The 16,680-nt window shown below is 49.9% G+C and overlaps 1 protein-coding gene across 1 annotated transcript; it reads left to right on the forward strand.

Annotated features, from left to right (window-relative positions):
- Nucleotides 1–3,329: 3,329 nt before the first annotated feature.
- THNSL2 (threonine synthase like 2) lies at nucleotides 3,330–16,088 on the forward strand (the record flags this gene model as incomplete). The annotated part of the gene is made up of 8 exons (XM_079720747.1): nucleotides 3,330–3,552; nucleotides 5,013–5,207; nucleotides 5,883–6,035; nucleotides 9,260–9,490; nucleotides 12,630–12,778; nucleotides 12,885–13,010; nucleotides 15,212–15,363; nucleotides 15,863–16,088. The coding sequence occupies 8 exons, from the start codon at nucleotides 3,330–3,332 to the stop codon at nucleotides 16,086–16,088; spliced, it is 1,455 nt and encodes a 484-aa protein (XP_079576873.1).
- Nucleotides 16,089–16,680: the final 592 nt, after the last annotated feature.

A 16,680-nucleotide genomic window follows, 5' to 3' on the forward strand; every position in this document is an offset into this window, starting at 1 on the left:
TCCGCGGCTTGCAAAGAAGATTTAAGAGACTGTGAATAAAGCGCTTAGCAAAGTGTCAGAAAAGCATACTAAGTGAGGAATAAATGGTTTCCCTCTCGTTATCATTCCTTGTCGCTCCCTCCTCCACCTCTTCCCACGCCGCTTTCTTCCGCCCTTAGCCTCCCTGCCAGGTGGCCCGGCTCATCCTCCGACCGCAAGCCCGGCCGCTGCCCCCGCGTCCCGCGCGCATGTCCGGAACCGGGCACTCCCGCCGCGCCCGATCCGCCTCCCGGGCCGCGCCCCGCCACTCCCAGACCCTGGCACCAGGTAAACGCGCCCGGCCCGGACCCCGCAGCCCTCCCACTCTCCCGCCCAACCAGCCGATTCCGGGGCGGGGATTGGGGTTCCGCCCTCACGCGAGCGGGCGCCCCAGCGGCCGAGCCTCCAGCACGCGCGCGCCGGCCCCGGGCCCCCTCTCCGGGTCCTCTTCCGGCGATCGCGGCGCCCTCTCCGGGGTAATCGGTAGCGAGACTTTTGAGCTCTGTTACTTTCGCTCAACCCGGATTTCAGCGTGGCTGGATCGCCCTCCCTAACCCCTTTCTTCAGTCTCTAGTTCGGGCACTGCGACTTGGAGAAACCTGGGAGGGTTGAGGGTTCCCGATGCTTTGCACCTTTGGCAGGAATTCTGCAATTCTCGGAGAGCCCCGACACTGAGAAGTCTGCGGGGTTTTCAGAGGCTGGGAGTGGAGCCTTATCCCTAAGACCTTATCAAAACCGTCTTGACCCAAGACCAGGCCAGCCGGAGGACCGGTGCCCAGTGACCTTGGAGAGGCCGGCGCCTGCCGTGGGCCTGCCGGGGCCTCCACCCCAGGGGCCGCAGTCTGAGGTCAGCGATCGGCTGCCAGGGGTTCAGCCGCAGGGGTTCAAGTCTTCCCCATGGCCTCACCCCTGCTCAGAAATCTCTTCGCCTCCCGGAGGAGCCCTTCTTGAAACGTTTCCTTGTCTTGCGGTGCTCTCTTGTTTCCCTTGCTTTTCATCCAGATTATTGGTCAGAGTTTTTCTGACCTGTCTCCGCTCTGGAATAGGGCCCAGCGGAGTCACAGGGGCAAATTATTAAATCATGCGCCAGAGGTCACTTAGTTCAGTCCCCGTCGGATGCTTGGAGCCTCCATACAGCAGTCCAGCCAGAGTGCCTGATTTTTTTCGTCAGCTTCTCCACGGTCCTGTGGCAGCGGCTTCTCTCTCCAGTTTACCTTACACTGAACCCAGTGGTGTATAGCGCATGTAGCTTTGCCGTGCTGGCCTCAGAAGGCTGCCCCTTGGGGTCTTTGGATAGAACAGCGGCGCGGCCCTTCCTGTGCTTATCAGTCCACTTCTTCCCACTGACATGTGCGGAGCCCGGCCTCAGGCCCTCTCCTTTGATCCTGGGCCAGGTGGAGCCGGGAACAGAGACCAGCGCCCCAGGAACGTGCATTCCGCAGATATTTTCTTTGCGCTTCTCTGTAGCTCTGACTGCCCTCCTGCTTGCCACAGCTTCTTTGGCAGCCCAGTTGTCTTCTTTCTTTTAATCTGACCCCGGGAAGTGGCCAGGCACGATCGCCCTCCCGTTACTCCGGGGTCTTGGGTAGTATGCATTGGCTTTAACCCTTGCCACAGAGTTACAGAAGTTACTCTTCTGCTTGAAGGCACTGCTAGCCCTGTGCCCTCCCACCCTGTTCTGGCTTGTGAGACACTGGGCCTTCTTTGCTGACTCCCTGCAGTTGGCTTTTGGAGTTGCCTGATTTCATTTCTGTGCCGTGCACCCCTATACAAGGTGATATGTCCCAGTTTGCCTGAGACGGTCTGGCTTATCCCCGTTGTCCCAGCATAATTATTAATAGTGTCCACTTTCACTTTCAAAAGATTCATGATTTGGACAATTCCACTGGTCTCTGCCTGTCAAAGTTGGATGCATTCGTGTTTGTAGGCTTGGGAGTGGCACAGGGCAGCCCAGGTAGGACTTGCTCTGGGCTCTGATGTGTCAGAGTCACAGTCTAGGGAGCCAGAATTCCTCCAGGTCCATGCTAGCTCATTCCCTTTCCCATAGGTGGAAGGCTTCAGGTGGCTTTGTCCCCAGAGGGCAGGGGTTCCCCTCTGGCCCTGGCACAGAAATAAGTCCAAGCTGGTATTGAGAGCTATGTCTAGTCAAATTCATCCCCAGAGGTGTTGTGGGGATTTATAATCAGAATTCACAGCCATGATCCAGAGGAAGGTGTTCAGAGCTCAAGCCTAGATGCTTGACATGGTGCTTGGCTCCTGGGAACCTAACTGATGTGAAGTGTGACCAGGGTTAGGCCTGGGGTGCCCTTGGACCCTATCCCCTTCCATGCTAATCAGAGTTCTGCATCCAGACAGGACCAGTTAGCCAGGCCAGATGATAGTAAAAGCAGCATATCAGCACTTCTGACTTAAGGATCAGGCTGAGGGTAGGGCACTGGGTCCCGGGCAAACTGGGACGGGTTGGCCACCCTATTCATCATCCTTGCTGCATATTAAACCCACCCAAGGAGCCTCATGTAGAGATTTCAGTTTAATTGATCCAGGTAGAGTCCCAAGTAGGGCTATTTTTTTAAACTCTCCCAAGCTGATTGCAACAGACTACCAGAGTGGAGAACCATTAGGTTATAGGCAACATTGCTAAAAATCCATTGAAGGTGATGATGATGATTTTTTTTTTTTTTTTTTTTTTTGCGGTACGCGGGCCTCTCACTGTTGTGGCCTCTCCCGTTGCGGAGCACATGCTCAGGACGCGCAGGCCCAGCGGCCATGGCTCACGGGCCCAGCCGCTCCGTGGCATGTGGGATCTTCCCGGACCGGGGCATGAACCCGCGTCCCCTGCATTGGCAGTTGGACTCTCAACCACTGTGCCACCAGGGAAGGCCTGATGATTATTTTTTTAGCAGAAGTAGATACATCTCTCAAAAGGGAGTATAATCAAGTGTGTCATCGTCTCCTTATCGAGAGGGGTATCAAAATGGCACTTGCCTTATTGTTGTTATTCCTTTTCCCCACCCCAAGGACTTCTTCCTCATCCATAAGGACCAAGTGTTCTCCTTTCCCAGAATGCTCCAGTACCCCCTCTCCCGTGGCAGTAGGTCAGTAGAATTACCTCATTTTGATTAGAGAGGTCAGGATTTGCTCAGTCTCAGGTGAAGCTGGCCTGAGATTTCACAGAGCTCCAGCCTCCCAGTCTGGATGATGGCCCAGGAGCTAGCCGAAGGGGCTGGGTGTACTTCAGCATCGTCCCATGAGGTACTGAGCTTGGAGATCAAGTGTCTCTGGGACTGTTCCCTCTGCAGGCCTCCAGGATCATGTGGTACGTCAGTACTCGGGGGATGGCCCCACGGGTTGACTTTGAAGGGGCCCTTTTCTCTGGCTATGCTCCGGATGGGGGCCTCTACATGCCCGAGGAGCTGCCTCAGCTGGACAGAGAGACCCTGCGTCAGTGGAGTGTGGTCTCCTACCCCAGCCTGGTGAAGGAGCTGTGTAGCCTCTTCATTGGCCCCGAGCTCATTCCAAGGGATGACTTAAATGGTGAGCAGACCCTGCCTTTCTATGCTCCCATCTCACTCTTCTGCCAGCTCAGCCCACCATGGAGTGGCACATCCATCATTTAACCCCTAGGAGGTCCCTAGCCATATTTCCGAAACTTTGGAGTTTTTTCCAGACTCTGGAATCCCAGAATTGGAAATATCCCCAAAGGGTTAATTCATTCCAGCTCCCACCTCCAGTGAGATGAACGCCAAAGTGATCTGCGGAGATTTTTTTTTGCTTATTTTTTAAAAACCCTTTCAAGGGATTTCGCTATTGTCCTGAGATGCTTGAATGTGGGGTATTTCCTTCCTGCGTATGAAACACCCAGACCCTCAGACTGCTGTTTTATCTCCTTTAATGGTAATTCCAGAAGGGACTTTGAGACTGTTCTGGACCAGCTCATCTCAGACTGTTATGTGCCTACAGATTCTCTGTGGGAATATCTTTAAAATGCAGATTCTGATTCAGTAGGTCTAGGGTGGGCCTGAGAATTCTACATTCCTATCAAATGTCCAGATGATACTGGTGCTCCTGGTCCGTGGACCAGATGTAATGGTGAGAGTTTGGGGCTGAGAAGAAGAGGGCCCAAAATGTAGCTCGATGACCAGCACTGACGGTGTTGCCTGGGTACATATCAGAATTCTCAGACTTCTCTGACCTACCGATCCCAAACCTGCATTTTAAGATCCCAGGTGATTAGTTCGCTAATTAAAGTTTGAAAAACACTACTCTAGATGACCTTAGCCTTAGGTAGGATTCTAAGTAAACCATCTCAAGGTTCTGGCATCACAGGTGTGAGATTAAGTAATGCAAAAACAGACAAATAAGTCTCTGCCTTTAGGAAGGAAAATTAGAAGAGATGAGACATTTTTTTATTTTTTTATTTTTTTTGCGGTATGTGGGCCTCTCACTGTTGTGGCCTCTCCCGTTGTGGAGCACAGGTTCCGGACACGCAGGCTCAGCGGCCATGGCTCACGGGCCTAGCCGATCCGCGGCGTGTAGGATCTTCCTGGACCGGGGCACAAACCCATGTCCCCTGCATCGGCAGGCGGACTCCCAACCACTGAGCCACCAGGGAAGCCCAAGATGAGACATTTGATTTGTTTCTTATGCAATTGTTTAATTGAATCTCATTGGAATACATGCACACAAGAAATCCAAATAATGAAGAAATTTATAAAGTAAAAAATGAAAGTCTTACAGCACCAATTCTGGTCTCTGGGGCCATCACTATGAGGAATCCATGAACAGTTTAGTTCATGCCTTTTCAGACATTTTTCCTAGGATTAAACAATTATATTCATACACAGTATCCTTTATGATAAAAACTTCTGGTCTTTTTATCTGGTAATAAGAGATAGAAACTTCAAATGTAAAAGTGTAAAGAGACTGAGAGTGAACTTGAGGGACAAGAGAATGGCCTTTAATCACTGTCCAACCTCCCTTCTCTCCCCTCGCAGATCTGATCGACCGAGCCTTCAGCAGATTCCGACACAAAGAGGTGGTCCATCTATCCAGACTGAGGAATGGGCTGAACCTGCTGGAGCTGTGGCATGGGGTCACCTATGCGTTTAAGGACCTGCCCCTGTGCTGCACAGCACAGTTCCTGCAGTACTTCCTGGAGAAGAGGAAAAAGCACATCACCGTGGTTGTAGGTGTGCATCATGGCCGTGCGCCCTGGAGCCCTATAGTGCCCCAGCTTGCCAGTGTCCACCCACAGGATGCCCTCCACTGATGTCTCTCGGGGAGTGTGTTACTGGTTCTTCTAGAGCAGGGTTCTTTTTCTTAAATTGAAGTATGGTTGATTTACAGTACTCTGTGTGTGTGTGTGTGTGTACAGCACAGTGATTCAGTTATACATTAACTATCTATCTATCTATCTATCTATCTATTCTTTTTCAGATTCTTTTCCCTTATAGGTTATTACAAAATACTGAGTACAGTTCCCTGTGCTATACAGTAGGTCCTTGTTGGTTATCTGTTTTATGTATAATAATGTGTATATGGTAATCCCAACCTCCTAATTTATAGAGCAGGGTTCTTAAACTTTTCTTGTGCCACAGACCCTTTTGACAGTCTGGTGGAGGCTGTGGAACCTTCTTAGAATAATATTTTACATACATAAAATACACAGAGGATATGGCGCCACGCTCACAGTTGCCCTGATTTCTATCCGTGGATGCCTTGGAGGTTCAAGGACCCCAGATGAAGTACTGGGTTCCTACCCTCCAGGATATTGCCTCACTTGGCGACAGTGCTTTAGGGGCCGTTTCTTCCCTTTTCCATCTCCCTCGTCCTAAAGAGGAGGGCTCCTCCTTCTCCCCATCCAGGAACTTCCGGGGACACAGGGAGTGCAGCCATCGAGAGTGTTCGGGGGGCAGAGAACGTGGACCTCATCGTTCTGCTGCCCAAAGGTCGCTGCACAAAGATTCAGGAGCTCCAGATGACGACAGTGCTGAGAGAGAATGTCCACGTGTTTGGAGGTGGGTGCCGGGACAGAGGCTCTGGGGACAGCATGGCTTTGCCTTGAGTGGTCTGTTTTGGGAGATGGGCTGGAACAAAACTAGCCAATTGACTAGCTGACCACCCTTCCTCCTCCCCTTTCTGTCTCCTTCCCTTCCTTCATCAGTCATATTTAGAGGTTGGTGTATGCCTTGCCTTAGCTCTGAGCAAGCTCGTGGCTACACAGTCTCAGAAACTACTGGAGGTGACAGGTGCATAAACCAATACTGACAGGACAACCGAGGAAGTACAGGTTGAAAACCATACCCCAAAGAAGGCCACTTCCCTGCACGTTCACCCTGCTGGTGCCATATCTACAGGCAGCTCCCCAGAGTCATAGCCTGAGCCAAGTGACTTGGGTTCTGTCCCAGGGCACTGAAGTCCAGATGGCAAAAACACGTTTAATAATTATTTTTAAGAGAATGTGCCGTTGCATGTTGGCAGCTCATGCCCTCCCTTGCAGCGTTGAATCAACTAAGCTATGCACTTGGTTAGCAGGTCTAAGTATTTAAGATAAGAAGCTACTCAGTGGGACCCATCGCTAGCGACCCCCCTTCCTGAGCCACATCATGAATCGTAACGTTTTGTGTTTACAGAGAGGCAAAAAGCCATCTCCTTAATGTCTGGCCATCTGTTCTGAGTGCATTTAATCATTACGGAGTTCAAGAGTGTAGGAAGGCGAGATGAGTTTGAGTGGAGCCATACTTTTTATTTCTAATTTCTACCTCTGACACCCTACTACACCCCAGGTAGCCCCAAGGAAGGGGTTGGAATATGAGCAATAGGGGTCTTGGTGAGGTTTTGTGCACTGTGGCCTTGGGCAAGCTGTCCAGGTGGCCTGGCTTGGTTTGGTCACTCACCTGGCAGGACAGCAAATGTGGTGACAGAAAACCTTCCTTCTATAACTGGCCTGGCCTCCTGTTATAATCCCAGAGATGATGTTTTTATATAACACCAATTTTGTCAAGGACCAAAAGAACAGTGAGAACGAACCTTACCCATGGGAGTAGCATGAATATTCTTTGTCCATTTGTTCAAGGGCAAACAAAAAGCCCCTTCTACTCTTTTCTTTAGCAAGCACATACGCATTCCACTGAAAAGTTTATGGTTTAGCTAAGGCGGGTGTTGGCAAAACTCTTACACATGAGCCTTAGTAATGAATTACCCATATCTGGCTGCATTTTCCTGCAGTCATGGCAAGGTTTTAATGTACAAGATTCAGGTTCCTGAGTGTCCCTGTTACACCCTAAGCACCAGAATTGCCATTTATGAATCTAGGACTGTCTTTACCTAGAATCAAAGCAGAGAACAGCTTTTTGTACCTCTATTCTGCACCTACGCCCTTCTCTCCTGGTACACAGATATTGGAAGGCTTTGACCTAAGGGCATGTATAGAAGCACCATTCCTGACCATGGGGTGGAGAATGGTGCACATTTGAAAAATAGTGGCAGGGACTTCCCTGGTGGTCCAGTGGTTAAGACTCCACGCTTCCAGCACAGGTGGCGTGGGTTTGACCCTGGTTGTGGAACTAAGATCCTGCATGCTGTGTGGCATGACCAAAAAATTTTAAGAAGAAGAAAGAAAGAAAAGAAAAATAGTGGCAGACACGTGGATGGTGATGAATACAGTATGTCATAAATGTGCTATTGCCTGAGCCAAAGGGCATTTCTGTTTCATACATGTTCTGTGCTTCAAGAAAATAAGGCAGGAACCTTTAAAGGAATTAGTTTTTGTTTCCAAAACAGGACTGTTCAAATTCTTCCTTTCCTTTCTGGAATCTTCTGATTTGGTTTCCAGGAGGACGTGTGTTAGTTCGGGAGCTAACGGTGGGCACGTGTTTTCCATTAGGCTGGTGAGCTCAGGGAGAAGAGATGGGCCACCTGGATTGTTGTGTGTTGGACCCTGATGTTTTCTAGAGTCATGAATTTCCATATACATTGTATACTTCGTTCTTCTTAAGCACAGGATAATCAGCAAGCGCTAGTTATATATCACTTGGGATGTTTTTGGTTGGAAGTAACAGAAAATCTAACTGAGACTGGCTTGAACAGGGATATTTTTCAGCTCATGTCCCTGGAAGTCTAGAGGTGGGATAGGCTCCCGACTGGCTGGTTCACTGCCGTCAGGGAGCCAGGTTCTCTGCTCCATCTTCCATTCAGCCTCATTCCTCTTGTGGCATATGCTGGTTCCTGAAGGTAACCAAGTCTCTCTTCCTGTGGCTGTCTCTTAAAAACAGGGAATCTTTTCCTAGCACCCCAGCAAATATCCCCCCGGTCCTGCAGCCTCATTACTGCTACACGACGAAGGGTGGAATGAATAGTAACCTCAGTGCCAGGCTTCCCTGGTGGCACAGTGGTTAAGAATCCGCCTGCCAGTGCAGGGGACATGGGTTCGAGCCCTGGTCCTGGAAGATCCCACATGCCGTGGAGCAACTAAGCCCCTGCGCCACAACTACTGAGACTGTGCTCTAGAGCCCGCAAGCCACAGCTACTGAGCCCGCGTGCCACAAGCCCGAGCGCCTAGAGCCCATGCTCCGCAGCAAGAGAAGCCGCTGCAATGAGAAGCCCGTGCACCGCAATGAAGAGTAGCCCCTGCTCTCCACAATTAGAGAAAGCCCGCGCGCAGCCACAAAGACCCAACTCCGCCATAAATAAATAAATAAATAAATAAACAAATTTATTTTAAAAAATAAAGAAGTAACCTCCGTGCCTACTCTGGCATTTCCCCTGATGATCTTCCCCCACTGTCCTCCAAGTCTGGACCCAGTGCAGAAACAACCCAGGTTTCAGATAAGAGAACAATGTTGGCTTGATTGCTGGTTGGGCTGGGCTGAGGAGTGCAGCTTGGCCTGGGAACCCACGTGGGAAGAGCGAGTGTTTCCCTCCAGCCCCTGATGGAGGACCGTGAAGTAAAGCTCAGCCTCTCACCGTCTCACGATCCGATAAACCATCCCCAGAGACTGGGGAAGTGGGCATGGAATACAAAGAGGCATTCTTCCCCCAATATCCCAGAAAGCTGACATTTTCTATCTAGTTGTAGATAAAGGTAGAAACATTGGAAATGTGACCCCAAGGATATGAGACATGGTTTGAGTGAAGGTCCCAGCAGGATGGGCTCAGCCTAGGAGCACATGCTGACCTTATGGGCACATGCTGGCCCCCGGGGGGTTCTTATGATAACTCCCTCTCCGCTCTCCTCTGACAGTGGAGGGGAACAGTGATGAGCTGGACGAGCCCATCAAGGCCGTGTTTGCCGACGTGGCCTTTGTCAAGGAGCACAATCTGATGAGTCTGAATTCAATCAACTGGTCCCGGGTCCTCGTGCAAATGGCCCACCACTTCTTTGCTTATTTCCGGTGTGCACCAGCTTCAGACTTGCACCCACCGCCCCCCGTGGAGGTGGTTGTACCATCGGGGGCTGCCGGTAACCTCGCAGGTAAGGAGACCCCTGGGCGGAAATGGGCTTTCCAGAAAAACGCCTGTGGTCCCCGTCCTCCCAGCTGCACTTTGGTTGAGGAGAAAGGTTGGGTCCTAAGTGATGGGAAACGACACACAAGAAGCTTCCAGAAAACTTCCCCCAACTCCCTGGGGGGGACATCCTGGCCTCTTGCCGCAGGGGAAGGAGGATGGGTTAACCCCGAGGTGCTCCGGCTGCCTGATCTGATGTGTTTGCTCAGCAGAGCATGGGGAGACTAGGTCAAGGTTCAGCCGCTGGCCCGGCTGGCAGTGCCCTCTGCTAGGAGCGTGGACTTTCCTCCCAGCTCCAGCCAGCTGCCCGCTCTGAAGATAAGGGCTCGCCTGGCACAGCATGTTTTCCCTGGAGACCGTGGGATGTGGAAAGAGACCTGGACTTAGGCTTCTGGGCCCAGTCCTGTCCTTTACTAGCTAAACGTCTTGTCCCTTAGACTCAGCTCCTCAGCTATCAAAGGGAGATTGGAACACTTATCATATCTCTCAGGACGACCACGGGGCACAAATAAGATTCTTTATGCGTGTATGTGAACTTTGTGAGGGTCAAGAGCTATAGAGCTACGTGGCATTAAAATCATTTCCTATAATAATACTTAACATTTATCAAGCACTGAACTATGCATCAGGCACTGCTCTAAATGCTTCCCTCATATTAACTCCTTAAATCCTCACATGCGCCTATGAGGGGGACGGTACTATGATTTCCATTTTATAACGAGGAAGCTGAGGCACAGAGAAGTTGGTCAGCCTGCCCCTGGTCACACAGCAGTCAGTCCCAGAGCCAGGATGGCAGCCCAGGCAGGCTGGCTCCAGAGCCTGAATCCTCACCAGCATGCAAGTCTGCCTCCTGATTGGCGTGACTTCTTTTCTGATGGTTCTGTTCATGGCATCGCTTCTGATGGGCGTCCAGGACAGCTTAGGTGAGACCACGAAAGTATCTTAGCGGTCAGGAGTCTTCCTGACTTCAGCTAACACAGGGGTGGAAAGAACAGCAAGCTGACTGTTGGACAAGGATGGCCCAGCTTTCTTCCCCATCCATGGCCGCCCATGTGCATCACCCTCCAGGGAGTGATGCCAGCTGCACATGTCCCAGTATCTGCCACAGTGCCTGGCACAAAAGCAATGTTTGCAGAGGGAACTCCGATCTAACCCTGCTCCGTCAGGAACTAGCTGCTTGACCTTAAGCCCCTGGACCTCTTGAGTCTCCGTTTCTCCTCTGTCATACAAGGATATCATGATGTTTACTGAAGATCACGTGAAATAAGACTGTGAATGTGCTTTGCAAAATTAAGAGTGATGTTGGGTGGTGCGCTTATCCTTAACTCCTTTTACCGACTCATCAGAGATCAACCATTCATAGCAGTAGGAACCTTCCCCCAAACTACGTTGCCTTTCTGGGCTTTCCATCTTTCAGGGTGAGGAATTCCTTGCTTGTTCCATGCAAACAGACACTGCTATTAGGGTAGAAGGAGGCTGCTGCTCTGACCCCCTCAGTCCCTTTCCAGGGGACACAGTCTGAGGGCGCTGGTTCTAGGAGACTGAGTCAGGGGACTCAGCATGTGCTCTGGACTTAGACAGACCTAGTTCAAATCCTTTGTCTGCCACTTAGCAGGCTTTGGATGGGTCATTTCAACTTCTCAGAGCCTCCATTTTCTCTTCTGCAAATGGTGGCAAGCATGTGTCAGTACCTGCTTGGGGGCAGCGTTTGGCACGGGACCAGTGTCAGGGCACAGTAACCTTCTCCTACCCTTTCCTCCTTTTTTTTTTTTTTTTTTTTTTTGCAGTACGCGGGCCTCTCACTGTTGTGGCCTCTCCCGTTGTGGAGCACAGGCTCCGGACGCGCAGGCTCAGTGGCCATGGCTCACGGGCCCAGGTGCTCCGCGGCATGTGGGATCTTCCTGGACCGGGTCACGAACCCGTGTCCCCTGCATTGGCAGGCGGACTCCCAACCACTGCGCCACCAGGGAAGCCCCATCTTTCCTTCATTTTTTTGTAACAGCTTCATTGCTCTATGATTCACATATCATACAATTCACCCACTTAAAGTATACAACTTAATAGTTTTTAGTGTACACAGATGTGGGCAGCCATCACCATAATCAGTTTTAGAACATTTTCAGCACCCTAAAAGGAAGTCCTATTCCTTTAGCAGTCATTCCCCATTTCCCCTCATCCCTCCCAGCTTTAGGCAGCCACTAATCTATTTCGTCTCTATAGATTTTCCTATTCTGGACATTTTATATAAATAGAATCATCCAATATGTGGCCTTCTTTCACTTAGTGTAATGTTTTCAAGGCTCATCTATGTTGTAGCATGTATCAGTACCTTATTCCTTTTTATGACTGAATACTATTTTATTGTATAGATATACCACATTTTGTTTATGCATTTATCAGTTAATGCACATTTGGATTGTTTCAGTGTTTTAGTTGTTATGAATAATGCTGCTATGAACATTTGTGCTTAGGTTTTTTGTGCGGACCTGCTTTCAGTTATCTTGAGTATATATAAACTAGGAGTGGATTTCTGGGTCATATTGGAACTCTGTGCTTAACTTTTTGAGAAACTGCTGGCCTGTTTTCTGAAGTGGCTGCACCATTTTACATTCCAACCAACAGTGTATGGGGGGGTTCCAGTTTCTCCACATCCTGACCAAGACTTGTTATTGTCTATCATTTTGATTCTAGCCATCCTAGTGCGTATGAAGCGGTATGTCATTGGGGTTTTGGTTTGTGTTTTCCTGATGACTAATGATGTTGAGTATCTTTTCATGTGTTCATTGGCTATTTGTATATCTTCTTTGGAGAAATATGTACTCAAGTCCTTTGCCTATTTTTTAATTGGGTTATTTGTATTTTTATTGTTGAGTTGTAAGAAATCTTTATATATTCTGGCTTCAAGTCCTATATCAGATATATGATTTGCAAATAGTTTTTCCTATTCTGTCTTTTCATTTTCTTGATAGTCTCCTTTGAAGCACAAAAGCTTCAAAAAGCACAAAATCTTCTTAATTTTGATGAAGTCCAATTTATCTACTTTTTTTTCTTTTGTTGTTTGTGCTTTTGGTGTTGTGTCTAAGAAACCACTGTTCTCCTCTCTTAAGCTGGGTTCATCGCTCAGAAAATGGGCCTGCCCATCCACCTGGTCGTGGCAGTGAACGACAATGACATCATCCACAGGACTGTCCAGCGGGGAGACTTCTCTCTGTCTGAGGCCGTCAAACCAACCTTGGCATCAGCTATGGACATTCAGGTGGGGCCTGTGAGGTGACGTGCAGGTCTGACCCAGGTGTTGGTTGGGTGGAGGTGGACAAGGGCTGAGGTCAGCGTGACCCTCGGGACCCTGCCTTTCTGCCCAGGTGCCATACAACATGGAGAGGATCTTCTGGCTGCTATCTGGTTCTGACAGCCAGGTGACAAGAGCCCTCATGGAGCAGTTTGAAAGGACCCGAAGTGTGAGTCTACCCGAGGAATTGCACAGCAAGGTCAGTTACCACCCATACACCATGGAGAAGGGAAAGGGTGCAGCCATAAGACCAGACTTGGGGTTTGAAAATCTGTTCAAGGAAAGGGGATGCTTGTTTCTTGAGTACCTACTATGAGCCTGGCACTTCTGCAGTCACTTCATGTGGATTTCTTCGTTGAATGAGGAGAGGCAGTAGAGGTTATTGGTTTAGAGTCAGGTGGGGCTTAACTCCAAGCCAGCTGTGAGACCTTGGACCAGTTTCTTAAATTCCGTGCTTCAATTTCCTCATCTATAAAATGGGGATAAAGAGAATGCCTGCCTCATAGCATTGTTGAATTTTAAGTCAAATAATACCCATGAAGAACTTTGTATACTGCCTGGCAATATAGGGCTTAATATATTAACTGTTGTTTTTATTTATTATTGTTTATTTCCAATAATAACTGGAAACCACTTTTCCCATCCAGTATGAGCAGAGACTATTGTTCTATTAGCTTTTTTTTTTTTAAAAAAAAAAGGAGAAATTTTATCTCCTCAGATGGGTAGGAGCCTAGGGAGGGATTGCTTTTATTTTAAGGTAACCTGGTGATGAAAACTTATTTAATATAAAAAAAGAATTTCGTATGTTGAATTTGCTTTTAATTTTCTCTGCCACATTCCCACCAAATCATCATCCAGACTGTGTATATCTCCAGTGCCTAGGACCTCACTACCTCACATCAGCTCTAATCATTATGAAGTTCTTTATGTCAAGCTAGAACCTGTTACTTCTTAGCTTGTGCACTGGTGAGCCATCTGATTCCCATACTTGAAGAGAATCTTCATTTACCTTCTAAGCCTTCCTGGGTCCTTTAGCTGTCCCTTACATGATGTAACTTTCAGTGGTCAATGTCCATCTTAAAGGATTGTCTCCAGAGCTAGATACACCCACACAGACTGGAGTGGAATTTCTGTCTTCTGGAATCTATGCTTCTTTTGATGCAACCTGTCTTAATTAGTTTGGACTGCTATAACAAAGTACCACAGACTGGTGGCTTAGAAACAACACAAATGTACTTCTCACAGTTCTGGAGACTGGAGGACTGAGGTCAGGGTGCCATGGTTGAGTTCTGGTGAGGGCCCTCTTCTGGGTTGCAGTTGGCTGCCTTCTCATATGTGGAAGGAGATTTAGCTAGCCCTCTGACCTCTTCTTATAAAGACACTAATCCCATTCATGAGGGCTCCACCCTCATGACCTAATTATCTCCCAAAGGCTCCACCTCCAAATACCATCATATTGGGGTTAGGGCTTCAACATATAAACTTGGGAGGGACACAAACATTCAGACTGTAACACAACCAAAGTTCAACTTATTTAATGGTTTGTATTGACATCCACAATCCTTCTCCTCATGTAAATGAGATGCTCCATGAAGACAGACACCATATCCCCCAATTCTTCATCCTCTCCCCTGCTGTACACGTAGAAGATACTCCAACTGCTGGAACAGCATTCATTCATTCATTCATTCACTCATTTGTATTACATATTGACCATGAGTCAGGAGCTATGCTTGGTGCTGGAGATACAAAGATAAATAAAACACATGCATTGTCTTCTGTGAATCCTAATGGGTCAGGAAGGTATCTAAATAATTTATAATACCCTGTGGTCTCTATTGGTTGCTGTTGAGTATATGCAGGGCTTTTGGCACATTATAAGCATGCAGTGAATTTTCAGAGAATGATCAAATAAACCGTCTACACCAAGGGAGCACTGAGAAGGGAGTCTTCCTCTGTCTAAAGGTAGTGGGGAGTTTTCCTAAAGGAGGTGCCACAAGAGCTGGGTGGGAACTGACGGGAAGCTATTCTCACATCCACAGGAAGGGGGCGTGCCAACAACAAAGCAGCAGGAATGCTTGAGCGCCCTTACCCTGTGTTCTGTCCGTTGTTGAACAAGACTATATACACTAATTTGCTGATTCATGAGCCAAATTCTAACTAAATGTGTTGACCTGAAACTCAAAGGTATCCTTCCCCTAACTTGAGTGAATCCATTTAAAACTGGGAAACGTGAGAAACCAGATTTTTTCTCTGAGCTGAATCTGAGCCATTCCATCTGAGCGTTTCATTCGAGTTTCTGGTGCGTATCTGGCTATGTTACGTGGTGGGAATTTTCTCCCCTTTTCCCCACTTCCCCTCAGCCCTGATTCCCACCCCTCTGACCCTGAAAACTGTCAGCTTTCAGAGGCTGTAGTGTCTCAGTCAGTGTCAGACGAGGCCATCACCCAGACCATGGGCCGCTGCTGGGAAGAGAACCAGTACTTGCTGTGCCCCCACTCGGCCGTGGCCGTGAGCTACCATTACCAGCAGGTGGACAGGCGGCAGCCCAGGTACAGGTGGTGGGTGCCTGTGTGTCGGGGGAACCCCTTGGCTTTCAGGGGTCCTCCTCTTCCCCAAGCAGGGGAGAGAGGAATGTGAACAAATGGCCTTTTCTTTTTGGCTGCCCCTTGCTGCATGCGGGATCTCAGTTCCCTGACCAGGGATGGAACCCATGCCCCCCTACAGTGGAGGCACGGAGTCTTAACCACTGGACCGCCAGGGAAGTCCCACAAATGGCTTTTGTGAGCATGATGGGTGCTGCGTGGCACTGTGTCCTGAGACTGTGATCCTGGAAGAGGGAGCTGGGCCTCCAACAAGGAGGAGCAGTTTGCTTGCAGAGTCACTGCAGAGATAAGTTCAAGGGACCAAACGTGTCTTTCTCTCTCTCTTTCTCTGCACCCTACCTCTCCCCTTCCCCTGTTCCTCCTCCTCCCTCCTGGCCTTCGTTCTCTGCCTGTCCCTCTGTCTTCTGTCTTCCACCCCCTGTTCCCACCTGCCCTGCCTCCGCAGCCCTCCCCGCTGTTGTCTGGCTACCGCCTCTGCAGCCAAGTTCCCGGAGGCCGTGCTGGCTGCCGGGCTGACCCCGGAGACTCCCGCGGAGATCCTCGCCCTGGAGCACAAGCAGGCGCGCTGTACCCCGATGCGGAAGGGTGACGACTGGACGCGGATGCTTCGGGGCCTGATTGAGGACCTGAGCCGGCAGTGGCAGGGGCGCTTCCGGAAAGCGCCGGCATAGCCAGGCTGGAGCTGGCTTCCTTTAGGCTCCGGACCCGGGGAGGTGTCCCCTCTGAGCCGCCTTGTGCATCTTCTCTCCATGCTTCGGACCCTGGGAGGTGTCCCCCCTGAGCTGCCTTGTGCACCTTCTCTCGATGCTTCGGACCCTGGGAGGTGTCCCCTCTGAGCTGCCTTGTGCACCTTCTCTCCATGCAGGTGCAGGAGTTTCTCAGGGGGCTGCCCAGCTGGGTCTGGAGCCAGCGGGCTGTGCGCTGTTCCCTGGCTGTTCTGTGCTCTCACCGTGGCTGGCTGGCCGTGTTGGACCTGGTCACCGGGGAGGCGGGGAGGGAGTCGTGGATGATTGCTGGGGGTGCACCCCCAGGGCCAGACAGTGCAGGAGCATCACTGCTTCCTGTGAAACTTTCAGGGCCTGCAAATCAGAAGTCTGGGGCTCAGGGGGCAACCTTGGCTCCAAGATTTCGGACCCCCAGATCCTAAAACCTGTGCAGGTGGGGCCCGCTGCCTCCATTACGACAGGTCTGGCTCTGAGCCTTAGCTTATCTGGTCCCCAGGTCAGATCCAGAGGTCTTGGCCACAGGGCTTCCACCCTGTCA

Source organism: Hyperoodon ampullatus (genome assembly GCF_949752795.1).
Source record: "Hyperoodon ampullatus genome assembly, chromosome: 15".
Classification (NCBI taxonomy): Eukaryota; Metazoa; Chordata; class Mammalia; order Artiodactyla; family Ziphiidae; genus Hyperoodon; species Hyperoodon ampullatus.